The 27,308-nt window shown below is 38.7% G+C and overlaps 1 protein-coding gene across 4 annotated transcripts; it reads left to right on the forward strand.

Annotated features, from left to right (window-relative positions):
* The first annotated feature begins 391 nt into the window (after positions 1 to 391).
* On the forward strand, positions 392 to 27,308 carry trim66 (tripartite motif containing 66). Of its 4 annotated transcripts, none has more exons than XM_067442756.1 (18): positions 392 to 800; positions 2,754 to 3,991; positions 4,574 to 4,739; positions 10,881 to 11,010; positions 11,252 to 11,368; positions 11,627 to 11,741; positions 11,984 to 12,130; positions 12,649 to 12,766; positions 15,062 to 15,699; positions 18,689 to 18,895; positions 19,843 to 19,936; positions 20,072 to 20,156; positions 20,754 to 20,934; positions 21,020 to 21,714; positions 21,800 to 21,920; positions 22,090 to 22,164; positions 22,260 to 22,412; positions 26,202 to 27,308. In XM_067442756.1, exons 2-18 carry the CDS (start codon positions 3,983 to 3,985, stop codon positions 26,439 to 26,441), a joined length of 3,291 nt encoding a protein of 1,096 aa, XP_067298857.1. In that variant the 5' UTR covers positions 392 to 800; positions 2,754 to 3,982; the 3' UTR covers positions 26,442 to 27,308. The 4 variants fall into 4 exon arrangements, with proteins under 4 accessions (XP_067298857.1, XP_067298863.1, XP_067298849.1 ...); XM_067442762.1 differs by having other exon boundaries at positions 3,326 to 3,991; XM_067442748.1 differs by having other exon boundaries at positions 3,660 to 3,991.

The raw sequence follows: 27,308 nt of genomic DNA on the forward strand, positions 1-27,308 counted from the left end.
TAAGAGCGGCTGAACTGGGTGCCAAATAATAATGATATAAGTTACTAAATACGGTCCATGTACTGTATGTCCAATAAACTAACCACAATATTTTTCATGTGTTTTCCAATTGTATTTTTTCATATAAAAAGTAAATTTTATTTCAATCAAAATGATCCTGATCATGTTAAATAAATGTTTATTGTTATAAATGTTTTACCTAACCCCAACAACTGCTACGTGTGGTACGAATAATAATGTGATTTATGATTTAATCTGCCAGCACTAGACAAGCAACCGACCGCGCGTTGTTGCTGGCAGCTCGAATCAGTGTGGTAAAAATCGTAATCGGTATTTCATCATCTGAAACCTGAGGCAAAGGCGACATCTGCTGGCTTGGATGCAGACGGCATTTAAAGGTAAAGAACTTTAGTGCGCAACGCAGGGTGCGTATCACGAAAAAAATACGGGAGGTGAAGGACAGGATTGATAATGCGGTCGCTTCCATTACAACTTTGATTACGCGCGCCTGATATTTTCCACAGATGACAGATCTACTGGAGTCTGCACACTTTAAGTTGTGCATCTAGACTATAGATTTATGCACGGTTGTGCTTTTGACAGTTGCGGGGCTTAAGCGGTAGAGGGAATATAATTATAAGCGTATAAGAAATATAGTCTCCAGGGGTGGAAATACTTTTAAGGATATGGTTATATGAAGCTGTTTAGACACTGAAGCACTGCTGAAATCGCTATAATCTTCCAGCAGCCGAAGAGGAGGAGGATGGTTTTTGGATGTGTGCCTCTTCAAGCGAAGCAAGGTGCGGTTCAAACTCGTTATGTGTGCATGCGTTCATCACTATTTCATTTTCTCTTGTCTGTGTGATATGTCAGTGACGCTCTATATTGCGCTAATCTCAAATGTTGAACGTATATGAGCAGTTTGTGCAGGATTTTGAGTCCCATATCCCATCTGTGAGGTGTGCGAGAAGATTCTCCCCAAAACGCAGAGGTCTATAGTGCGCATTTCCATTACAACTTACACATGTGCATGTGCGTCGGATCTTGTTATTCAACGGGTTAATTTTAGCACCATTTATGCAAAAATAAAGTATTTCTGGGGAGTAGACTATTGACTGATGTCTTTATTATTATTATTATTATTATTATTATTATTAATTTAATTAAGTAAATCACGCGAAATAAAAAAAATTCATGGAGGGGCTTAAAAGGGAATAGTTTATTTTGAATTTGTTTCACTCAAGAGCTATTTGCCTCCTATAATGAATCCAATTACTGTAATTTACAGGTTAAAATTCAAATATCGTTTGATACAGTATCGATTTCCACTTTCTGGTTGCGTGTTCGAATTATACTGTATATTGCTATTTTTGTATTTTTTATTTGTATTGCTATTAAATGTAAACCTCTACTAAATTATTGAATGTAGCCTAAATGTACAGGGCATCTGTCAGTTTCTTGCAAAGCAAATTGTAGGCTATTTTGGAGTCTTGCTAAACGTACAGTTAGCCTATAAAATATAACTCAACTAACTGAAAAATGGTTTTGTGCGTGCGTGGTGTTATATTTCTGTAATTCTATAAAGTTATCCACAATGACTTGTCATGCGTTGTCGAAGTAGTCTAAAACTCGTTTTGCATCGTAATGGAAAGCGCGTGCGCAGCGTGGTGTTGTTATGATGCCCCTTTGGGCGAACTTTTGTTCATTATAGCGTCAATTTTTTACCTCTAATTTTGGTTCTCACTATATTTATTCAACTGTATTAATATGTCTGTTTAATAAGATTCCCATAAAAAGGTTTTAATTCTCTTTTTGTATGGATTACTGTATGGAACCCCACTCTGGCCTGTAATTCACACTTTATCATTTGTAGCCAGTAGGCCTATAGCCGAACTTTTTTTTAGCACACTGATCTAATGTACGGTGTTTATTCTGCAATAGCTTTGTCTTTGTGGTAACTTATCATAGTCATTTTCAGTGGCTACATTTATCTCTGCTTATCACTGCACAGCATAACAGGGGCAATATATCACGGCTTATCATTTTATCTCAGATGTTTTATTATTTTTATGTAAATGTTCTTCTGTTATGTTTTCAGGGTTGCCACTTCCTTTTCACTTATAACAATGATATTGACAAAGTCCCATTCCCCCAAATTTAAAAAGATTCACTTTTTTATTACACTTGTGAATTTGCAACTATCAAGTGCACAAAAACATTGAATGCTGTACAGTAGCTTTCCCTATGAAGTAACCTCTCAAGTGTGTGCGTGAAGATCTAGGCAGTTTTTCTCTCCCATTTTCGCACTAAATCATGTGACTTTGACAGCCGTTTGGCTATTTGTAGCTTGTTTAATGGGACATCACATCATTTCAATATGCTACAGTTAAATGTTCTGTCTCACAAATGTCTTTGCATATTTACACATGAAAAGGAAATAATAGTCTCAGAGGCCCAATGGTAATTTTAATATCAGATTAAGTTTGTATCTCTACATTCTTTCAAATAACCAAAAAAGGCTTTTTAAAGGACTTTAATCTGCAAACCGATAATTGGCTAATATAAGCATTCACTTGTAATGAGTGAAGACATAATGAATTGAATAATCAGTAGTGAGACGTTACCGTCTGCTATGGGCAAATCTGCCATTTCCCTGTCATGATCTCATAACCAATGATGTTAATGGATGTTACTAAGGTGTTCTTCCAGGGGAGGAACCTCCTCTCAAGTTTCTATTAATGTATTTTCTCTAGAGATGGCTGTGCCTGCTCAGGCAGAAAGATGCTCGTGCTGAATTCACTTACTGGAGAAAAGGAGTCATCTCTGGCAGTAAGAAAGAGAGAGAGGGAGCATGAGCTTTTTGTTTTAAAAGCCAAATGGAGTGGCATGGAAGGCAAGACGGTAGACGCAGGCACGCCTGTCTGCCCGAAGAACAAGAGAAAGACTGGCTGGGTAGACTAATTGTGTTTTAAAGTGGGTCTGTGGGTACACAATGGGGAATCGGATGGTTTTAAGCTCCCATGAGCAGCTCTAGAGGAAGAGAGAGTTGTCAGATTTGTAGGTCAGGCTGCAGGGGTTGTTGTCAGGCAGACTCACGGTGGTTTCTTAGTGAGAATCTGAACGACACCGATGTCAGTTCGGGTTACGCACGGGTTCATTAGTTTACGCCTATCCCACATGCCTGCACGCCCACCTGTCTTTTTCCCCTTTATGCACTGGTTGTTGAACATCTCCTACCTGTGAAAGATTTTGAAGAAGTCATGCCTCAAAATTCTTTCGGGAAGATGAAGTGTGATACGATCATAATTGATTTCACGCTTTGCAGGGCATTGTGCGAGCACATCTCGATTCCCATCTGCTCCTGGAGGAGGCTGACCCGGTTTCAGCGTGTTACGTGGGAGCGGGTCCGGTCCGGAGGGACCTGTCCCTTACTAGTGCTGATCTAAGGAAGTGAGGAAGGAGGGCACCAACGTGTGTTCCCTCATCCCCGATCCATCTCACACCCTTCGCACGCGCTCCTCCGTGCGATTCTCTTAAATATTGTAGGTCATCTGGCACCTCTCCCCTTCCATTTTTGGCAACAAGGGCTGCCGGGGATATTTTGTCCCAGAAAAAAAAATAATTATCAGCCCTCCCTAATTCCCAATTATTATGAACAGGCTTATTTAAGAAGAAAGATCATGGTGGCTGTAAGAGGGAAGGATTCGGGATTCGAGCAGCTGCAGGAAGCCAATGAGGAGAGCTACGCGCCGGCCACGGCTGAGGGCACACGAGGAGGAGCGCTCAGGAGTCTACTCCGCTGGGGTTAAAGTGTGCAGTGTGCACTACTTCCTGCCGCAGGTAAAGCTGTCACAGTGTGGTGTGGAGCTCTAGCTGTGTCAGAGGCTTGCCGTGCCCTTGCCTCGCTGCTGCAAGAACTGCTCGGCTGGATATCGCAATCTTTCTCACGCTCTCACAGAGGAATCTGGATCCCACCACCGCCATGGAGAAGGTAAGACGGTCCTGCATTGAATTTTCAGGGCGATTTTGAGAGTTTGATAATGCACGATTTGAATTGTCTTTGAGTTGACACTGAGGTAATCAGCAAACTGCGGCTTCTTGTGACACAGATGACGCATAATGTGTTATTGTCTTTTTGGGAATAATGCGGAATGTAAATGTGAATATTTTTGGCATGCTTTGAACGGGTCGTGTACAGAATCAATGCTTTATGTTTGTTTTTCATGATAACAATGCTTGGCTTATAAATATTAAGTCCCAGTAGACATATCCAGTAGATTAAAGTGAAAATTCACCCCAAAACAGCAAACCTCCATGACTTACTTTCTTCTGTAGAGCACAAAAGAAGATATTTGAAAAGTCAATGGGGTTGAAACAATATTGACTAACTATATGAACAAAAACGCCCTTCTTTTGATGATTTGAAGTGCTACTTGGGATATTTACAGACACTACTTCAGCTGCTACTGCTAGATCAAGCCGCCCCCTCGCTTGAGGTTGACAGATGTGTCAGCAAATCCCATTCTCTCTGAATGCAAAAGATTCCTTCTGAATGTGTTTGCTTGTGCTTCAGTGCTGTTCCGAGTGTTCAGAGCCCCGGATGGCACAGAGCTTGTGCACCTTCTGCAACAAGTGGCTGTGTTTCCAGTGCACAGACCTGCACCAGCATGAGAGAAGCTCCACTCAAGCCTCTGATCTGCAGCACCAGCCGCGAGACCCTCCATCACCGTCTGAAATAGGCAAGACCGTCTCTCTCTTTTACCATACTGTAATTACTTTCCTCTTTTAGCTGCGGTTGGCTGTTTGCTTGCACATTTCTGCTCTTAGCCACCGGACATTATCAGCTCTGCACCATATTTTTCTAACCCCTCTTCTTTAACACAATGAATAATACATTTTATAATAAGTGTGAATAATTATCCTGTGATGTATTGTAGTGTTGTATTTTTTATGTGACCTAGTTTCTAAAACTGATTCTCTCTCAGCAAACGCAGCACAAATTTGGCCAGCCTGTCCGATCCTAGCTTCCTTTTATCAATACTCCTGAGCTTTTACTTGAGACGTTGGGAAATCCACTAAACATATGATAACGACACCACAAGTCCTCACAGAAAACGAGAGGAGTGATAAAGTGACAAAAAGAATGACAGAAAAGAAAGATGAGAGAAAGAGTGGTAGAGTGTGAGAGAAACAGAAGCGCGGTGAGAAGCAGGATGTGGTCGGTCACCAGTATGCACTGAGGCAGTGGGAGCTCTTCAGTGTTGGAGCCTGTGGTCGCGCACTTTAACACCCTTCTCTCCCTGTGCAGTGTGTCACTGCAGTGTGTCTATACTGTCACAGCATCAGCCAGCCACCGCTTCTGATGGACAGACTGTAGATCCAGTGTGACAGGTGCTGTCGGTTGAGGTCCTTCAATATCTAATAGGGTTCTGCATTCTGCCTGACTAACTCTCTTTGGCCACAGATTTATGTATGCAAAGGGACTGTTGAAGTGATAATGTTTTATTAAGAGTAGGATTTTTGGTATAATGGAATGGAAAAAAGAATGTTTGATTTATTTGTTTATGTCGTTTGCTTCAGCCCAGGTTCAAGTAGATTCAGGTTCAAGTGTATTCAAACAAGCTGATTTCTGGAGAAACCAAGCCATACATCCATGGTAGAATTTATATGGCTTAATGTGTAGAGCTAAAACAAGCAGAAGCATGCATCTAGTTTATATTATAACTATATATATATATATATATATATATATATATATATATATATATATATATATATATATATATATATATATATATATATACAGTCTTGTTCAAAATAATAGCAGTACAATGTGACTAACCAGAATAATCAAGGTTTTTAGTATATTTTTTATTGCTACGTGGCAAACAAGTTACCAGTAGGTTCAGTAGATTCTCAGAAAACAAATGAGACCCAGCATTCATGATATGCACACTCTTAAGGCTGTGCAATTGGGCAATTAGTTGAAAGGGGTGTGTTCAAAAAAATAGCAGTGTCTACCTTTGACTGTACAAACTCAAAACTATTTTGTACAAACATTTTTTTTTTTCTGGGACTTAGCAATCCTGTGAATCACTAAACTAATATTTAGTTGTATGACCACAGTTTTTTAAAACTGCTTGACATCTGTGTGGCATGGAGTCAACCAACTTGTGGCACCTCTCAGCTGTTATTCCACTCCATGATTCTTTAACAACATTCCACAATTCATTCACATTTCTTGGTTTTGCTTCAGAAACAACATTTTTGATATCACCCCACAAGTTCTCAATTGGATTAAGGTCTGGAGATTGGGCTGGCCACTCCATAACATTAATTTTGTTGGTTTGGAACCAAGACTTTGCCCGTTTACTAGTGTGTTTTGGGTCATTGTCTTGTTGAAACAACCGTTTCAAGGGCATGTCCTCTTCAGCATAGGGCAACATGACCTCTTCAAGTATTTTAAAATATGCAAACTGATCCATGATCCCTGGTATGCGATAAATAGGCCCAACACCCTAGTAGGAGAAACATGCCCATATCATGATGCTTGCACCTCCATGCTTTACTGTCTTCACTGTGTACTGTGGCTTGAATTCAGAGTTTGGGGGTCGTCTCACAAACTGCCTGTGGCCCTTGGACCCAAAAAGAACAATTTTACTCTCATCAGTCCACAAAATGTTCCTCCATTTCTCTTTAGGCCAGTTGATGTGTTCTTTGGCAAATTGTAACCTCTTCTGCACATGCCTTTTTTTTAACAGAGGGACTTTGCGGGGGATTCTTGAAAATAGATTAGCTTCACACAGACGTCTTCTAACTGTCACAGTACTTACAGGTAACTCCAGACTGTCTTTGATCATCCTGGAGGTGATCATTGGCTGAGCCTTTGCCATTCTGGTTATTCTTCTATCCATTTTGATGGTTGTCTTCCGTTTTCTTCCACGTCTCTCTGGTTTGGCTCTCCATTTTAAGGCATTGGAGATCATTTTAGCTGAACAGCCTATCATTTTTTGCACCTCTTTATAGGTTGTCCCCTCTCTAATCAACTTTTTAATCAAAGTACGCTGTTCTTCTGAACAATGTCTTGAACGACCCATTTTCCTCAGCTTTCAAATGCATCTTCAACAAGTGTTGGCTTCATCCTTAAATAGGGGCCACCTGATTCACACCTGTTTCTTCACAAAATTGATGACCTCAGTGATTGAATGCCACACTGCTATTTTTTTGAACACACCCCTTTCAACTAATTCAACTAATTGCCCAATTGCACAGCCTTAAGAGCGTGCATATCATGAATGCTGGGTCTTGTTTGTTTTCTGACAATCTACTGAACCTACTGGTAACTTGTTTACCACGTAGCAATAAAAAATATACTAAAAACCTTGATTATTCTGGTTAGTCACATTGTACTGCTATTATTTTGAACAAGACTGTATATATATATTATTATTATTTTTTTTTTTTTTTGTACATTTTATTTAAGCAGATATTTTGTGTACACATAGTGCAAACTAAAAAGGCAGTGGATCAGACTTATTTTTAATAGATATATATAGTCATTTAATTCAGAAATAAGAATTTAAAAAAAAAATATTGGAAAATTTGTCATTATTTAAAACAAAATGGTTGAAGCCCTGTGTGGGTACCCAGCTAACAGTGCACTTTCTCATAACTTTAGCTAACAATGTGTCAAGAATATCTTAAAGTTATGAACAAACATTATTCTAGTAATGTTAAAGGGTTACTTCAGTGATTAGCATTAAGCTTTGTTTTCAGGAGAAACCCGGTAGTATATTCAAATGATCGTGCAATCCCCCCCCCCCAAACCCCCTGAGACGAGAGATTTATGTATTTTATGTCTAGAAAAAAGTATCAGATGACGCAAATATCGTAATTTTGCATCATCGGAGGCAAGAGACTACAGCCAGTAAGAATTAGTTCCACATGTTTTAAACCCGCCCACAGGGGTGGGATCTCATTCACAGAATGTAAATGCGCACGGCCGATTGGGCATTCATTACGGAGCGGTCAGAGCAACACAAGTGTTTTCACTGAATTCATATGAAAGTTATGCTTCTAGAGGCATGAACGGAAAGGAAAGAACTGAAAACTTAAAAGAACTGAAACCACACCATGAATGAACAACAATGTGGTCGTGAATGAATACCAAGCGGCCGTGCTCATTTTAGTTTCGGTTTTGAATTAGCGTCAATTCGGGGGCGCGTTGCTTGAATTGTGGGTTCATTAGCCTATTATTTTTAACCTAATCTTCTGCAATTATCTTGTCTCTTAGCACATTGCTCGTGATGAATGTAATCTGACTCCTGCTGTTACTCTCTTTCGGCTCATGCTGTATTAAGCAGAAGCGTTCGGTTTTTAATTGTAGTGTATGTTCTCTAACTGAACTATATTATTTTATTATTATAAAAATCAAAACGACAGTGGGGTGGTGCAGTGGTGGGAACGTGATGTAACCGGTAGCCGTGGACTGGGAGTGGCCTCGTGTAGGGCACCGAAGCAAGTGCATTCTGGGAGTTGTTGTCTTTCATACATATGAGCCAAAAATACATTTTCTGGCTTTTATCAGTCTAGGAGGGACCAACTTATAAAATAATTGCACATTTCTACTACATAAATGACCCAATTTAAATACACATTCATCTTTAAAACAGTGAAGTACCCCTTTAATAAAACATTTGTATAAATCTATCTGGTCTGTCTTACAAAGTTAGCACAAAAACATTTTATACATCGTTCCTGGAATGTTTTTACATTTCAGGTAGTTGGATGTAGTTGGAGTTGTTGGATGTTCGCATAAAAAAAGAATGACTAATTGTTTCAGAATGTTTATGCCATGTGATGAGTATAGGTGAAAGGAGCGAGGACTCAAGTGCAGGAGAATATGGACTTTATTAATGACAAAACATAGCAGAAACAAACAAAAACAACCCACAAGGGGGAAAACTAGAACATACCAGACACAAGGAACCAGGAAACATGGGAAATAATGACAACTAACCAACACAGGAATGCAAACACAAGGAGACTGAAAAGGGAGCAAAGGCAATAAATGAGGTTAGACAGGTGGGGAAAATAATCCAATTATCAGCACATGGCACAAAGAAACGCACAACAAGCCATGTGCTCACACAAAACATGACAATATAGCAGTGTCAGGGCAGTGTCAGGGCAAAGTTCTTATAACTGAATGGGAGTGTTAGCAAAACATTCTTCGAACATCTTTTTGTTAGCTGGGTTCTTTGTATTATAAATACAAAAAGTGCAAATAGTGTGGCTTGCTGCAAGCTCTACTAGCTCTGCCTAACAATGCCTGGCTGTGCCAAACAAGATTTTTTTTTTAAACGCCCACAGTTCAACGTCCTCAGTGGCGTAATCAGTAAAGCGTATGTATGGCTAATAGATCACTGTTTTGTTGAGATCAACACGAATCTGCCTTTTGCAAAGCTTGCTCTTCTCTCTTTTCTCATCACAAATCACATCGGAAAGGCATTTATTTTCAATAAAAATTAGGAAAATGTTCTAAATGTGGAAATAAAGTGCCATACAAAATGTTTTATAATAATAAAAGCGTTTATTGGGTAGGGTTAGGGATGAGTGTAAGGGGGGCTTTTATTGTCCCTTTAAGGTGGCATTCCATTTAAAATAATAATTTACACACTTTTTATTGCATCTGGTTAATGTACAAAATGTTTTATAATAATAAAAGCATTTATTGGGTAGGGTTAGGGATGGGTGTAAGGGGGGCTTTTATTGTCCCTTTAAGGTGGCATTCCATTTAAAATAATAATTTACACTTTTTATTGCATCTGGTTAATGTACAACAATACTGAAGTGCAAATAGTGTTTATCTGTCAAAATAAATGATACATGACATGTAATTACTATTTAAATGGCAAAGAACTGCTACTTTTATATGATGTAAATAAAATATATCACTACTTTCACTTAGTAAATAGAAATTACAGCTATTTGCACTTATTGTAAATATCATCTATCGCTAAAAAAGATGTTGTTTTCATGTAGTGTAAATAGAATCTAGTTGCTATTAACACGGTGCAAATAATATCTATCGCTATTTGCACTTAGAGTAAATAGCAATTAGATTCTATTTACCCTTAGTGCAAATAGCCAATAAAGCGGCAATAAAGAAACAGAAACATTCTGATCTGATGGTTTTTAAATGTCCAGTGCTGGGTGTATGTCAGAAATTTGGGCCATTCTGAAGGTAAAACAGTATCTTTTCTTAACTTGAAAAAATTGTTAAAAGCTGTCTATGTATGTAGTTTATACGATCATACAACTTAGCTTTCTGATCTGATGGTTTTTAATTGTCCAGTGCTGGGTTTTTTAGAAATGTGGGCCATTCTGAAGGCACACGTGAAAGCAGTATCTGTTACTTTATTTGGCTCTTCAAAAGCATATGTAGAGTTGCATTCCTCGTATTGGCAGAGCTTTTAATGAGACATTAACTGATTGATCAAAGCTCTGCTGTGTTCCATTTTTGTCTGGTTTTCTTTTGCTGGAAAAAGGATGCGTTTATACGTCCAGAAATATTTATAAGCGTTTTGATGTGCTTTGTTTTTCCACTAAAAATAAATGACGCTAGCAGAGAGTGACTCACAGAGGCCAACAAGGTCTTTTGCTTTATATTGGTCAAAATGATTTGAACATACTTAAAACCTCATTAAACCTCTGAGAGATTCCACATGCTCAAACGCATTTGTTTTCATGCATTTGTCAACTGTCCGTTTGTATTATTTCTTTTAGATATGCGATTCTTGATTACAGATAATGTGTTCTTAATGAGCATCATCTCATTGGCCTTTGTATCCTCTCTTCTGCTGTGTCGTGTTTCCCAGGAGCCGGTTGCTGCGGGCATGCTGTTGTCATGTGTCCTCTCCATAAACAGGAGCCTCTGGAACTCCTGTGTGAAACGTGCGACCTCATGGCCTGCAGCATCTGTCACCTGTCCGCCCACAAAGACCACCGGTATGCGTAGAGGACACATACCCACTGACATGCATGCCTACTTTCACGATGAACTTGTACACATGCAAGCACTTGCAGACACTCTCTCTCTCTCTCATACATCTTTCTAAACACATGCTCAAAGATGCAGACAGAACAGGTGGCCACTTTCTCACGTATCAACAAATATACGCTACTGAGCATGTTGTGTAAACTTTAAAAGTCAAAGGTGCTTTACTTGCTGTTGGTTTCTTGTCGTTAGGCTGGTGCATGTTGGGAAAGCTTTGCAAGACCAGCGCTGGCTCCTGCAGAACCTCATGGCCCGAGTGGAGGAGAAAAGATCCGCTGTGGAAAGCACCGCCAAACAGATCCAGGGCAGGTGGGACGACATCCCACCAATTCCACCTCCTTGAGGCTGCTAATTTTAGCGTTAATGCTAATTAAGAAAAAGCGTGTCCATTGCTCATCTAAAATGTCAACAAGCATAGATTATATGAAGCATAATGACATTAACAAGATCCATTACTTCCTTTGAATGATTTTAGCAGATGTTCAAGTATCCAGATGTACCTGCCATATCGGTTTGTTTTTCCTTCCTTAGCCATCTCCCTGTTCGTTTTTCTTTCTATTTGTCCAGGCTTCACGGTATAAAGATCACGCAGAGGAAGGCAGAGAACCAGATAAAAATGGCAAAGATGATTATGATGAACGAGCTTAACAAACGGGCCAACCTATTAATAGAACAACTGGAGGTAATTACTTTTTCCCCTCGTTTCCCTCTCCGTCTTTCTGTGCCGTTCCAAACATATTCATCTCCAAATATCCAGCTGACTATGGATGTACTGGTGATGGAGCGTGCGGAACAGAACGTCTTCAGAGCGAATCATGCATTAAAATAGGAAGATTCCGCCAAGCAGTGACATATCCAAACAGATGGGGATCTTGGGAAAAGTGGTGAAGAGATCTGTGTTTTTGTCGTTGTCTTCCGGTGTAGAGCATCTCCAGTGATTTCAAGCAACGTCTGGAGGACCAGCTGCAAGGGGCCATAGAGCTGTGCAGCCAGCTGGAGCACGTGCAGAACTTCATTACCTGGGCTACGGCCCACCACAGACGCAATCCGCTGCTATTCAGCAAAGAGCTGGTACGGTTTTCTCAGTGTCCAAGTGGGCTTTAGATGTTAAGATTCCTGGCAGCTGCCTGCTATGTTTCTGGCAGGTCTCAAAAATATGCCAGCGCTATTACTTTAAAGCAGCCTTGCCTCTTTTTGCCGCTGCATTTAGATCTCTTAGCCCGGTTTCACAGACAGGGCTTAGATTAAGCCAGGATTAGGCTTTAGTTTAATTAGGACATCTAAGTAGCTTTTTATAAACGTGCCCTAGAAAAAAACATTACTGGTGTGCATCTTGAGAAAAAACAATGCCACTGACATATTTTAAGATATGCAAGTTGTTTTCAGTTAAAAGAGCTCAATAATGCATTTTAGTCTGGGACTAGGCTTAAATCTTGCCTGTGAAACCAGTGGTTAGAGTTAGCCTTATGCTCTCACAAACTTAAAAATAGAGACAGTAAGAGTTTCAGTTTCACTGCCAGAATTGCATGCAGTATTTATAACTCAGTGTCTCTGTAATCATGAGGTTTGATCTATAATTCATTTGTCAGATTGCTCTTCAGATGCAGCAATTACTGGAGCCACTGATGCTCTCAGAGGCTTGGACCCCGTTGAAAATCAAGTTTAATTGGGATGCCAGCTTCTGGACCAAGCAGATGTCCACTTTAGGTACATTGAATTGGTCAATCACAATGCAATATGCAAATGCCATGATGACGACATCATCATCACTTCCTTCATTTGGAATGGAGAACATTCTTACAATGTGAAATTGACATTTTTATGTGATCTTACATTTTAATCTTTACATTTCTTAAAAAATAGCACATATTTTTAGTTTTTTTTTTTGCTTAGATGAAAATATCCTTTAAGTTTAGCCAATATTTTGTCATTTAATTTCACTCAGCAAAAAAACATTGTAATTGATTGATGAGTAAAGTTAACCCTTGTGCGTTTTTTTTCTTAAGAGTCAGTGTGAAAAAACGCAGTAGATTTTTTTTTCAGTAAAATCATTCTAATACATTTTTGCTCAATAATATGTTTTCTTTTTTATTTAGCATTTTGAGAAGGTTTTGTGGTACTACTTAATATTTATGCAATAATTTTTTTTTTTTTTTAAATAATTTAAAAAGTATCAATTCAATTTTTGTATTATTTATGCAGTATTTCAGGTTAAAGTAGACTCTTGTCTCGGTCTTTAAAATCCAATTTTTTGAAGGCAGATTATTGCCATCTGTTGAGAGTATAGAAAGAAAACCTAATACCCTGGTGTAACCACTAGTTGCCTGTATAACTCTCTGTAGAGCAGCTTGTGAATTGCCTAGTTGTTTTTAAACATAATTACATATTTTTATTAGGAGAATTTTGTTGTTGTTTTGACATAGATTTCACATGTTATTTTATGCATTATAATTACAGTCAAACCTAAACATTGTGTTAGAACTCTTTCTATTACAATGTTCAGGTTTGACTGCAATGAACCATTTTGTTACCCTTTTTTTTATTTTATTTAGAATTTAATAATAATTAAAAAACAATTAATTCATTCATCCTATGACACAGGACAATGGTGAGTTTTTTTCCTGAATTATTACTGAATTGATTTCACATACTCTCAAAACTTTGCTCTGTTTCAGACACAGTGTTTCATGTGTGTGTGTGTGTGTGTGTGTGTGTGTGTGTGTGTGTGTGTGTGTGTGTGTGTGTGTGTGTGTGTGTGTGTGTGCGTGCATGCATGCGTGTGTGTGTGGGAATGGATGTTTATTTCACCGTCTTGATGTTTTAGTGTCACCCCTTCACTGCTGTGAGCCTTTTCTGAATTATGACTGAATTATTGAATAGATTTCACATATTCTCAAAACTTTGCTCTGTGTTACAGACACGGTGGTTCATGTGTGTGCATCTGTGTGCCAGTGATTATGCGAATATCCCATTCTTGATGTTTTATATTGTCATCCCTTCACTGCGGTGTACTTTTTTCAATATTGTGCCAACTTGTAGATTGTGCACACAAAAATGATCAATATTTTCGTAATTTTTGTCAATTTCCTATTAATTTCCTATGGTCTGTCATTTTTGACCGAAGACCATGAGTGTGACTTTTTAAAAAAAAAATTACGGCCACTTAGCCTGTTTGAATCATGCCCTCAAATTTTTTTTGTTCACATTCCAAGTGTCATGAAAATCACCACGTTTTGTACCATTCCGATGAAGCTGTGATTTTAAACATTTCAAAATGTAAAATTCTCCGGTCAGAAATGAACAAAGACCGCTCAAACCAAATAGTTTATACAGTATATTAATTTAAACATGTATCATGTTTTTATCAATAGTATGTTTTAATTAAAATCATTATAATTGTAAATAATAATAAAAAATAATTATTAATTTTAAATAAGTAGCATTATAATGTAAATCTTTCATTTAGTCTTTATTATCATTGCTAGCCTTTGTTAACGCTTTTGTCAGAGATAAAAGATTAAACGTCACTCTGGACCACAAAACCATACATCATAAGTGTCAGTTTGATATTGAGATTCATACATCATCTGAAATAAGCTTTCCTTTGATGTATGGTTTGTTAGGATAGGACAAGATTTGGCAAGAGACAACTATTTGAAAATATGGAATCTGAGAGTGCAAAAAAAATCGAAATATTGAGAAAATCATCTAAAGTTGTCCAAATGAAGTCCTTAGCAATGCATATTACTACTAATAATACATTTTTGATACATTTACGGTAGGAAATTTACAAAATATCTTCATGGAACATGAACTTTATTTAATATCCAAATGATTTTTAGCATAAAAGAAAAATGAATAATTTTGACCGATACAAAGTATTGTTGGCTGTTACCACAAATATACCCATGTGACTTATGATTGGCTTTGTGGTCCAGGGTCACAAATGTCTGAGGAATATTGTTGCCGCGCAGTCATTATAATGATTTCTCCTTGCTTTAGGTCAGCTGGTTGTTGAAGGTGGAAGTCGTTCATACTCAGAGGTTGTGGGTCACCCCAGTATCCTGCGACCCCAGCCTGTCCCATGCATAGCAATGCCTCCACTGTGTCATGCAGTGCGTGAACCTGGCTGTGCTTACCAGACCTTCTGCCAGCCCCAGCTCTGCTGCCTTCACTGCAGACCTACTCAATCCGTCCCTTTGGATAAATTCCCTTCCCAGTGTCCTCAAGCCGCCAGGCGGAGCTCCCCACCGTCCCTTCACAGCTGCTGGGAGGCTGATGCATCTGTCCCCATGCCTCCAACTGGTGCTCAGCCTATACAGCAGTCCACCTCTCCCCCTGGATCTGACCTCGTCCAGCATGGATCCAGCTCTGCTTTGCCTCGGCAGACTGTCGGATCCAACAACCACCCGCTGCCCGAGCCGCTCTCTGCTAATTCTAACCAGACTGTCACTGACGAGATAAACTCTGCACCAGGCCAGCCTCCTAATGGAAGAGGGCAAACATCTGCACCTGAAGCAGTTACAGGGCAAGAGGCATCACCAGACAGAGAGCTGCCACATGTCCACAATCAGACCCAAGTGCAGACACCCACAGAAACCAGCAACCAGCCCATGATTGCCAGCAGCGATAATGATAGGGTGAGTTTCTGTATTAATAATGTGTCTGTATTTTTTCTGTACTTTTCAAAGCCATACCGTTGCTCTCAGTGTGCTCAACAGTGACCGCAGTCCCCAGGCTTGGCGCTCTTTAGTGCTTGCAAAGGTTGCATTTCAACCGTGCTGTTTACTGGTCCACACCACAAGTCCTAGCAGATGAAAGACCAATGAGCAAACACTGCAAATGTGCTGAGGCATTAAAGAGGGCTGCAATGTAGGGTCCTTACAGCATTCTGACTTTTTGGTAGTTAAGTGTTATGTTAAAATTTGAATGAATGAATGAATGAATGAATGAATGAATGAATGAATGAATGAATGAATGAATGAATGAATGAATGAATGAAAGAATGAATAAATGGTAAGTATTTTAGGTGATGTCACTGAGGGGCCACCTTTTTCTCTTTACTATTATTAATCATATTTTAACATTTATACACTGTAAAAAAAAGGCAAATTTTGAACTTTTGCAGTACAATCGACTTGGATGTTTAAGTTATTTAAACTTAAATTAGGTTAAACTGACTTTAAAAAATGAGTTACATCTTGTATAACTAATAAAAACAAGTGTAACATTTCTTAACTTATTTTGATGAGTTAAAACAATGTAAAAACATATGTTGTCATAACTTATTGAACATATAATTTTTTACAGTGTACAGATAATTTCAATTGTCAATATTCCATGTAGTTTCTCTAAGACAGTTGTTCTAAGCCAGGGGGCCACTAGGGGCCTCAGTAAACTTTTATGGGGACCTCAAGAGGACTTAAAATTATTTAAATGAAGAAAAAACTAACATTAAAGTTAGCAATTAAATGAAAAACTCCTAAACACCAACATTTATTCCTTCATTAATTTTTCTGTAAAGATCCAGGGTTACATAGGTCTCAGAAAACCTATGTAGCCTACACTGTACATTTTTTTGTTGGTTTAACTTAAAAAAGTAAGTAACCTGGTTGCCTTAAAATGTTGATTTTATTGAAATTAAAATTTTGAGTGGATACAATGAAGGAAATTAGTATAATTAATAGAAACTCAAAATATTATTGTATCTGAACCACATAAAAAATTTGATAAATCATGAAAATAGCACTATTTGGCATGTTTCACTGCGTCATCAGAAATAAAACACACACAATTACCCAATATGCTTACAACATCTTTTATTAATATTTTAATAAAGCTTGTCGAATCTCAAAAAATGTCATTGTATTAACTAAAAAATTTTATTTCAATGAACGCAAAATTGTAAGGCAACCAGGTAACTTTTTTTCTAAATCATTTTTTACAGTGTATTTATAAAGTATGATTTCTAGAAAAAATCATACAAATTAATACAAATCTCATTTTTATACATTTTAAGAATATATATTTTTATAATTTGGCCAAGCTATAAAATATTTCACCAGGTATAAATGATTGATCTTTAATTATGGTTAATCACAAATGACTGGAAAAGTCAAGGAGCCTTTGAATATTGTTGTGGACAATTGGGCCTTGAAATCAAGAAGAACCTCTGCTCTGAGGCCATACAAATAAATAAATAAAAGTAAATAATTGATTTAATATTAAATGATTGGTTATTTCATATATATTGAGTTACCATATATAGTTTGTTCCTTTATTCTCTATTTCAATTCAAACATAGTGTTTTGCTGTGCGTGTGCTTTAAATGTATTTGGAGTGGCTGACGGCATCAGAGCGGTGAACTTGACATCGCAATGGGCTCCACCACCATCTATATTAATTTAGAAAGAGGAAATTGAATCATTCCAGGCAGTATCATCTCTATTTATGCGGCTGTAATGTGTTTTCATCTTGACAGCTGCAGACAGCACCTCTGCAAGCAGATGGTGAGACATAAGTGAGGACAACTGTGGTGTGAGCTCAGAAACAATTAAGACCACACAATAGCACGCACACATACAGGCTCGCTCTGCTCAGCAACCGCTCCTCGAGCAGTATTGGACGAGAACCAAATCAGGCAATAGAAGTTATTATTAGATCTCTTGATGTCAGTATTTTGATACATTTTCCTAGGACAAACACCAATCAAAATCAGTTTCCCTGTAAGATTTGGCACTCCAGAGGCAAATTAGTGTGATATTTATTTTTTTATGTATCATCCTCAGCCCATAACTGTGACATGATTAAAGGGAGGGAAAAAAGCGCTTGGGTGCAACCACATATTTACTTAACCTGGCATTAATGAGAAGCTAGGGGAATTGAAGAAGCCGGCTGTTGCATTTTTCTTCATCTCGCTGTAGAGCCCACACGATTACCTCTAAAGTCTCTGAGACCTCCTACCTTCTCTCTGCACCCACACATGCTTGCAAGACACACTCTCCTCAGCTTGATTCATTCCACCCTCTCCTCCTGGGCTTCTATCAGGTGAGTGTTTTTTAATCCTGAGGTAATTATTATAGAAAGATGAGGAAGAAAAAAAAAACGAGAGGGAGCTAAAAGACAGATGGAGGAGGGGCTTTGCCGAGAGCACGGGCTGCTGCCTTCGACTCTGACATTTGTCGTGTTAGTGAAGGATGCAGTCGCTTGGGCTTTTCTAGAACTTTGCGCATTAGTGAAATTGTGACAAGAGAAGAAGAAGGCCGTGGAGGAGAGAAAGTCTAATCTCTGATGTGTTAATGCTGCTTATTCAAAGAAGCCTTTTCGTGCCCCAGATGTGGGATTTACATAAGATAATTGGTGCTGTAACTAAGTCATATATTATCAGGAGAATTATTTTGTAGCGTTCTGAGTTGCGGCACTTTTCTCTCCGTTTGATAGATGTGGGCTTGTTATTGTTCTTTCTTTTGCTCCAAACAAGCTATTGTGCATTGTCATACTCAAGGTTGTTGTTCCTCACCTCCGTGTCATCTGTTGTCACTGTTGCTATGGTTGTAGTGCGCCTCGTACGCTGTCGAGATCACTTTTAGCCTAGTGCTGCGCTAATGAGAGTTTGGCTCTCTTCTGTAGGGATCCTCAGCGCTAGAGATGTACGCGCTGACTCAAGGCCGCGGAGGTGACCGCCGGAGCCGTTCCGGTTTGAAGAGGGCGACCAGGTCTCAGAGCACTGCGCTGGGACCCAGAGGACCTCATAAAAGGCTCTGTAAAGACAAGCCGTCCAGGGCTGCTCACAGCCTGGCAACAGTGGCTGGGGACCAGGGATGCACAAAGCAGCAGGTAAACTTTCTATTTACGTGGTAAGACAAACAGAGACATTTCGGCAGTGGTTCTTAACTAGGGGGCCTCAGCAAACTTCCAAGGTTGACTCAAGATTATTTAAAATGTTTTAAAATAAGGCAAAACAAACTTTAAAATAAGCTTAAACAACTAACAACTAAAAAAAAGAGCTGTTTCTTAACTGAATTCACACCCTAAAATTCAAATATTATTTTCTTTTTGATTATAATTATTTTAGTTGCATATTTTATTTTATCTACACTCATAATTTCCATTAAAAAAAACAACAAATTAGAAATTAAATAAAAAACAAAACAAAAAACAATGTGGATTCAAAAAGATTGAGAACCACTTCATTAGTAGGTTTTAACCCAGAGCTCAGCATTGTTTCTAAGAGTTCTTAAATGCCTTTCTTAAAAATACATTTCCAAAAAGGTTTGAGGGTCTATGTTTAACATTACTAGTATACCCTAAAGGGCAAGAAGAGTAAATTGATATGAATAATTAACTATATTAATATTATAAGTAATTGACATTGATGAAATACTCTTGTCCTGAAGTGCTTTTCATCATGATTCTTTTTTAAGTTCATTTCAAACATCCAGTCTCTGTCATACAGTCCAAAACACCTTTGTTCCAGAGCTTGCAGATCTAGCCTTTTAAGGGATAAACCAGATGATGTACATCAAAAGAGATAACTGTTGTCTAGGAAACCTCTTTCAGTTTGAGAACAAATTAGATGCAGCAGCCCACATAACTGATTGTATTTGGTTTTAACAAGTTCTCTGTTTGCTGACATTCATATTCACTGATTTTGTCTGCATGCTGATGTTGTGATATCACTGCATCCATTACCTGTCAACTCAATGGCAATGTTTCAAACCCCTACCTCCCCCAACACACCTTTTTTTTTGCTGTTATTTTACTGTTAACCTCCTGTATCTCAGCAGGTCTATGCACGACTCGATGATTCTGAGATGATCCCGGGACGTTTAGGCAGTCACGGTGCGTCCTCACTGACCACCTACAAGTCTGAACCAGGTCAAGAGGCCATTTATTTATTTCACAAGAGGCTATTTATTTCTAAATATGTCATGTTTACCTTGCGATATAAATAAATAAGGACATTCTGTAGCGGATTAATCAAACAAAATTGTGTTTTTTTTCTGGTTTCAGATAATGTATATGCATATGCCTATGAAAACAGAAGGCTGAAAACCAGAAAGAAGAACAGAATGCCTCGAGAGGATCCAGACACAAGGTATAATTGATTTATGTAAATGGACAAGTAACTGGGGCTCCACAATTTACGAGAAAAAAAGATTTTTCTGATAAAAATTGCAATTTAAAATGTGATAAAAAAATTCTTGTTTGTTGGACTGCATAACTTAGCAATTAATTTTATTATTAATATAAATGGCAATATTTCACTGTAAAATGAAAATATAAAATAATAATATAATATTTTACTGTATAACTGAAATATTAATATTTATGGCTCCCTTAATATCTTGATTTTTAAATGTTAAACCACAGAGCATTATTTTGGTGGAAAACCGCACAAAAAGCTTAAAGCTTCTCTATTATTGACAACAGCTGATTTATAAGCGCTTACAAGTATGAGAACATATAAGCGACCCAGACTATACAGATATTTGTTTGTGTGGAGCAGTATTTACTGCGAACTGAGATGCTCTGAAAACACCCGGCCAATAAAAGAAGCCTTTGTATTTTGATAATCGCACTAAACCATATCATGATCTCGGTTTTATTTCTATTAATCATGCAGCCCTAAAAGTCACATTATATCAATTTGTCTTGAAAAGGTTGAAATGTGTGTGTATTTTGTTTGATACAGTGACAAAGAAGCTCCAGATGGTTCTAAGGTTCCAGTTGTGTGTCTTGAGCGACTCAAGATCCTGGTATCACGACATCCACCACAGAACCATCAGAGCACAGATCTTACTTCTCAGACAGAGTCTGGACTCAAACCTGAAGAAACTGTCTTGAGGGTGCTAGAAAGAGAGGTCACTTCTCAGGTATCACTTTAATGTTGATGAAATGTTTCTCAAGAAAGTTTATATCATCTCACAGTTCATAATAATAATTTTTATATCCTTGAAGGGAACGTTGGATAAGGAGTCAGTTCAGGCAGAGGACAGCATGTCGCCCACAGAGCAGCTATCACCAGAACATCTGCATAGTGAATCATCTGTCTCCCTTGAGGTTTCTCAGCCTCCTGTGCAAGAATTTTGCAACATAAACCAAGAGTCCGGGGTACTAGCCATCTCCAGTGATTCAGATCCTGTCTTACAACCTGACACTGAAGAGATGCACTTCACATCTGAACTCAGATCAGTTACAGGTTCTGATTTCCATACTGAATCCACAAGAGAGGCTGAACCAGGTTCAGACGCAGATGTGGAATCAGAGCTCCTGCAGGAATCAGATCCGAGCGCTGAATCTGAACTGCAGGTGGAATCCGAATCAGATGTCATTTCGGAGCAACCCCCTGAATCAGTGTTCTCGGCTTCGGAACAGGAATTTGAATCAGATCCAGATTCCACAGCCGAAGTGACTGTGAATCTTGAGCCTGAGTCTGAATGGGAGGCGGAGCGGCCGGTTCTTCCACCAGCCACTGGCTCTGAGAATGTATCAGAACCTGCTGTTGAGCATCAGCCTGCAGAGGAAACACCTGAGATAGAGAACGAGGACTTCTGTGCGGTCTGTCTCATCGGAGGAGACCTTCTGTGCTGTGACCGTTGCCCAAAGGTCTTTCACCTGTCATGCCACGTCCCCCCACTCCATAGTTTTCCCATGTAAGCCATTCTCTCTCCTACTTCACATATCTGCCTTTGTCTTTACTTACCACCGAAACTAACCTTTATCATCTCGGGCTTCCAGAGGTGACTGGATTTGCACCCTTTGCAGGGATTTGGAGCAACCAGAGGTGGAATATGATTGTGAGAATGTCCAGATGTCCACAGGCACGATGCCATATGGGCTGTCGGCGTGTGACCAGAGGGTAAGTGAAGGGGATGCCAGGTCTCATCTGTCCTAGCTCTGATCAATCCTGTGACCTCAGAGATCTAAATCCAAAAAAAAAGTTTCCTTAGTTCCCTCAGGAGATTTACAATCTGTCTAACAAAAGTTAAATATCTCTGCTGATGGATGACTTGTCTGTTTGATCACAGAAATGCGAGAAGTTGACGCTGCTGATCCTCAGTAACATTCTCAGTGCTCCGTTCCATGAACCTGTCAGCCCTCTGGTAATTTTAAAATGAATATCTCATGACTTTATATTTGTAGATGATACTTTCATCGCTCTAAATCTGTTCATTTTTTTATCTTTATCTATTTATAGGCTCGTCATTATTATCAGATTATCAAGAAACCCATGGATTTGTCTGTCATTCGGAACAGGCTCAGCAGAAACAGCCACACACACTATTGTACCCCTCAAGAATTTGTGGCGGATGTCCTGCTCATGTTCAAAAACTGTGCCAAGTTCAACTACGTGAGTGAATTGCATTATTTTTTTAATCTACTTCCTCCTAGCCATTAGCGTTGAATATTTAATTTCATAACTGATTCACATTCAAGCCACATGCTGAAGTAATGATTATGCATCACTTTTTTAATATCCTGTTTAATTTAGTTGAAATTAAATTCTTAATAGATTAAGCTAAAAAAAAAAAGCTGCACTCATTTGAGTTCATTTTGTGTATTTGCATTGTATAATAAATGAAGTTCTGAATGGAAGGAGCTTGTTTTTTCTAATCTTGTCCATCAAATCACAAGAATTTGTAAGTGGCTACACTCTAAAAAATGCTGGGTTAAAAACAACCCAAGTTGGGTTGAAAATGCACCGACCCAACAATTGAGTTGTTTTAACCCAATGGTTGAGTTGTTTTAACCCAGTGGTTGGGTTAAATGTTGCTTAAGACAACCCAATTGCTGGGTAAGAACAACTCAACCATTGGGTTAAAACAACCCAATTGTTGGGTCGGTGCATTTTCAACCCAACTTGGGTTGTTTTTAACCCAGCATTTTTTTAGGGTGTACTTAAAGTTCCTCACTCTGGCATCTTCCAAATCCATCTTTATTTCTTGTACACTACATTACAAAAAGTATGTGGCCATTTAGTGACACCGATTACAAATGATCCAATTGCTATATGGAGGGTCGTCCCAACCCATTTACCTACAGTATTGGGCAAAAGTGATGTCCGGAGGGAATATTTGTGAGGAGATTAGGGCAGTTCTAAGGCTCTGTTTATACTAGTACATTTTTACACTAACGCATAACTTTTGCTACAGTTACGCCTGTCATCTACTCTGCTGCTCTCGAAAACTGCTCTTTTGAAAAAGCTTTAGAAACCACTCAATTTTGTTAAATGTATTTGAATAAACTTACAACAAAACAACAAAAAATTAAATGTTCTTGAAAAAATAATATCTTCATGTTAAAGGTGCACTATGTATTATTTAATAAAAAATAAAAAATAAATAAAAAAACACTAGGCCAGTGTTATATATTTTGTTCAGGTGAGTACAATATCCCAAATTTTTCCAACTATTTGTAAATTGTGAGTAAATTGCTATTTTAACCAAGTAGCCGGGACGTCCGAGGGAGTCGCCTGTCAGTCGCGTCATATCTGCGTTACCCTCGGTTTCCAGTTTTATTCTGCAGAAGCGCTTTACTCTTAGCAGTGTGAACATGTCACAGCAGCCGCTGAGCGAACGCACAGAATAACGTCATAACATAATTTTAAACACACTGAAATGTATCTAATATAAACAGAGCTACGTTACCCTGGGCCGTGTTAAGCCTTTGTGGGGCCCTGGGCTAAGTTTTTGCAGGGCCCTTGATCCCCCCACCCCCCGAACTTGTCAGCATTACAATACACCCTTAAATGTCACGTTTAAAAAACGTTTTATTCAATTAATCACTTTATATTTACTTTATATTTATTATATATTACGTTGCTCATGCAAGTGGCAAAATATTTAAACTAGGCCTGTGTTAAAATTAAAAAAGTTTTACATTAAAAATTCTTTAATTTCTTTAATTTTTAAATATTTTAAGAAATCCTGCAGGTCATAAAGAACTTTATTTCTCCACCTTCAAGAAAGGACGAGAGCTCTCCATTATGTCTCCCTACTTACCTAAATGTGTCTGTTTTCTTGCTTTACCCGAGGCAAAAAGTTCTTGAAACAGATTAGACTTTAAATTACATGAATCTGTGGTGAAATAACCAGATTTTCACTTCAATGCATGTTTATTTTAGTGTGAATAACGTTCTATCACTTTAATTCAGCACGTCCAGCACAAAATAGACTCGGTGCAGAAATGATCGACGCGTTGCTGCAGACTCTCCTGGAAAGCGTTGCCGGACCGCATCCGTGTGTAGTGAGAAAGCTGAAATCCGTTAACATTGGGACGTTTAACAGGCGATCTATTTGTGATCAAACTATTTGCGTTGCAGATCTAAGCAGTTCATAGGAGTCATTTGTTGGACTACTACACAATAATAGAAAGACGTGTTTTATTGCTATTATCTCATCACATTTGAAGCGCTGCTAATGTAAATCGGTAAAGGAACATTTTATATTTTATGCATTGGGAATTTGGGATACACTAGCTGCCTGCTGGGGTAGCAATTGTCTTTCTTTTAGGGTGGCAGTTGAAACCCCGGTAGATCGGCCCCTGCCACTGTCATATATTCTTACATTTTCGTTCGACATGTTGAGGTGACGATGTACTGGCCGGGTGTCCGCTGTGACTCGATTCAGGTGTGTGACAACGATGCTCAACGTACGCATAATAACCTTGATCCCAAAAAAAAAAAAAGAATAACGCAAAAGAGAATTGTCTTGGGGGCCCCCTGGTGTTCGGGGCCCTTGGCTGCAGCCCATGTTGCCCATTAGGATAACGCGGCCCTGACGTTACATCAAACTCATGACCGGAAAAGCGGAAATAGCGTCCGCGACAGTGTCCCGTCCCATCATAATGAAAGTCTCGCTGCTCGCGAGCCGTGTGTTGTTCATCTCATTAACAGTCGCTCCAAGGGCCTTGCTCAGCTCCACAGCACTCGGCCCTGCTCTGCTTCATACTACAGTAACGTTAAAGGGGTACTTCAGCGCTGGGAAGATGAATCTGTATTTAAACTGGGTCATCAATGCAGTAGAAATGTGAAATTATTTTTGAATTTGGTGTCTTCTAGACTGAGAAAAGACAGAAAATGTATTTTTGTCCCATGGGGATGAAAGACTACAATGCCCAGAATGCTTCGCTGCCCTGTGCCATTCCCAAAGCCACCAACTTGATTACAGTGACTGAGTTAGAGAAGACACTACAATTAAAAACTGAACGTGTGTGTTCAATATAATGAGTGAGTCACCGCGCGAGTATCACAGCACTGAGCACTAACTGCACGAGTGATGAGAGCTGAGGTAATCGCGACTACATTCGCGGCATACATTCACAACGCGAGTTCAGTCTGGCACGCGTTTCAGTTCATGCCTTTGCAAGCTTAACTTTCATAGAAATTAATTTGAGAAGTTAAAAGACTTACATTGCTCACCATAGCTCCGTTTAAATGATCCTGTCTGCAAGCTGAGCTCTCCCTGCCAGCTGAGTGTAATCTCCCATCCCCCATGCGCGGATTCAAAACATGCTGAAATAGCTCCCTCTGCTGGCTGTAGTCTTTAGCCTCTGGGCAAACATTCCTCCTATGATGCAAAAATCGTCATTTTGCATCATAGGAGGAATTTTTTCAGAAATAAAATGCATAAATCTCTTGTCTCAGGGAGATATGAGGGGGGAAAGCACAATAATTTAAATATTCTCCAGGGTTTCTACTGATACAAAGCCATATGCTAATCGCTGAAGTAACCCTTTAATAATCGCATCCATGAACATGATTTCTGCCCGAGTCCTATTTTCCACTGGCTGTGAGGTGAAGACCACATGTCCCAAGATGCTGCGCTCAAACTTTGTGTCATCAAACTACGCATTTGTTTTAAATAGGCAACCTCTAGTGGACAGAAACTTGCATAGTGCAGCTTGAAGTGTGAAACAAGACAACAACAGCAACAAAAAAATGATTAAGGCAGTTTTTGCAGATATTGATGCAATTATTTAGTATACTATCATCAAGATAATTGGACATTATTGTCATTTTTTGGCAGGTTCATGTACTTTAGATTGATATAGTATTAAATATGTATATGAGTATACTTTTTTATACTAGATTAAAGAGGGCAGAGACTGTAGATGCTGACCGAGCTGTTTCTCTCTCCAGCCTGACTCAGAGGTGGCTCAGGCAGGCCACAGTCTACAGTCCTTTTTTACTTCCAAACTGAGGGAAGTGTTCCCAGATCTGACCTGCCCCGTCCAGGAGGAGGAAGACTCCGACATTGAGGATTACGAGGAGCTGGAACAAGCCGTGGTGACTGGATTTCCCTGGCCAGAGAGAAAAGAGCAGAGCCACAGGAAGAGGAAGAGGAGGCACTCTCTAAACTGGAGGAGAAATCACTATTAGTTGTGCCTCTATATACATGTACAGAGACATTTGATTCACTTTCGGCTCTGAGTTTTCCATCCTGACTGCATTACTGTTTTTTTAAGGATTCATGTTGAAATACAACATATGCTTTTTTTCTGAGGACTAATCTCACATTATAACCAGTTCATGTATTATGCTGTTATCTGTAGCTGTGAGTAGGTGTTGAAATAAGCCTATATCTCCAGGCTTTGCCTAAGGTCTTGCACTAGTATTTATTCCAATGCTTACACTTATATTAAATTGTACAATCAATTTGATAGCTAACTGGTTGCTGGCAACTGCTACTTAGTAAAGATAGATATGCAACATTAATTGGTAATATTATATAATATGTTTGTTCTAAATTTCATTCTTCTTTTTATCCAAATATCCCTTGTAATGAGGTATTTTCCCCAGCTGTTTTACTGTGATTATTTTACTGACCTGTAGAGGGAGCACTTCATATAGCCTGTGGAAACACATTAGTTCATATTGGACTTTTTTGGTGGCAGGAGGAGGTGTGTAATATATTACTCAATCCCATGACCCCTTTCTAGAATAAAATGGGGATATATTAGGCTGATGTTGCTACATTACTGTGATGTTTTAAATAGATCTTTCAAATGTTTATTGACTAATGAGACAGAAATATCTAATCTTTTCACAGGCAGGTGGAACACTTTTAGTCCAGCATGTTCCTCTGTGTGGTTCACAGTCAGGTTTGATATTCATATGTCTTCTGAATTTTGTAATACTGGTATTAATTGCTGTACAGATCATGTTAAGTCATCTTCTAATGCTATTTACTATCTTTAGCTGGATTGTATTTAGTCTGAAATATATACTGTATGGTGTAAATATTCA

This window comes from Pseudorasbora parva, chromosome 1 (assembly GCF_024679245.1).
Source record: "Pseudorasbora parva isolate DD20220531a chromosome 1, ASM2467924v1, whole genome shotgun sequence".
Taxonomy (NCBI): domain Eukaryota; kingdom Metazoa; phylum Chordata; class Actinopteri; order Cypriniformes; family Gobionidae; genus Pseudorasbora; species Pseudorasbora parva.

Coding starts and splice junctions, on each gene's coding strand:
- trim66 (XM_067442756.1), top strand. Junction 12,767..15,061: donor CAAGCAGATGTCCACTTTAG/GTACATTGAATT, acceptor TCCTTGCTTTAG/GTCAGCTGGTTGTTGAAGGT. Junction 21,921..22,089: donor TGTCGGCGTGTGACCAGAGG/GTAAGTGAAGGG, acceptor GTTTGATCACAG/AAATGCGAGAAGTTGACGCT.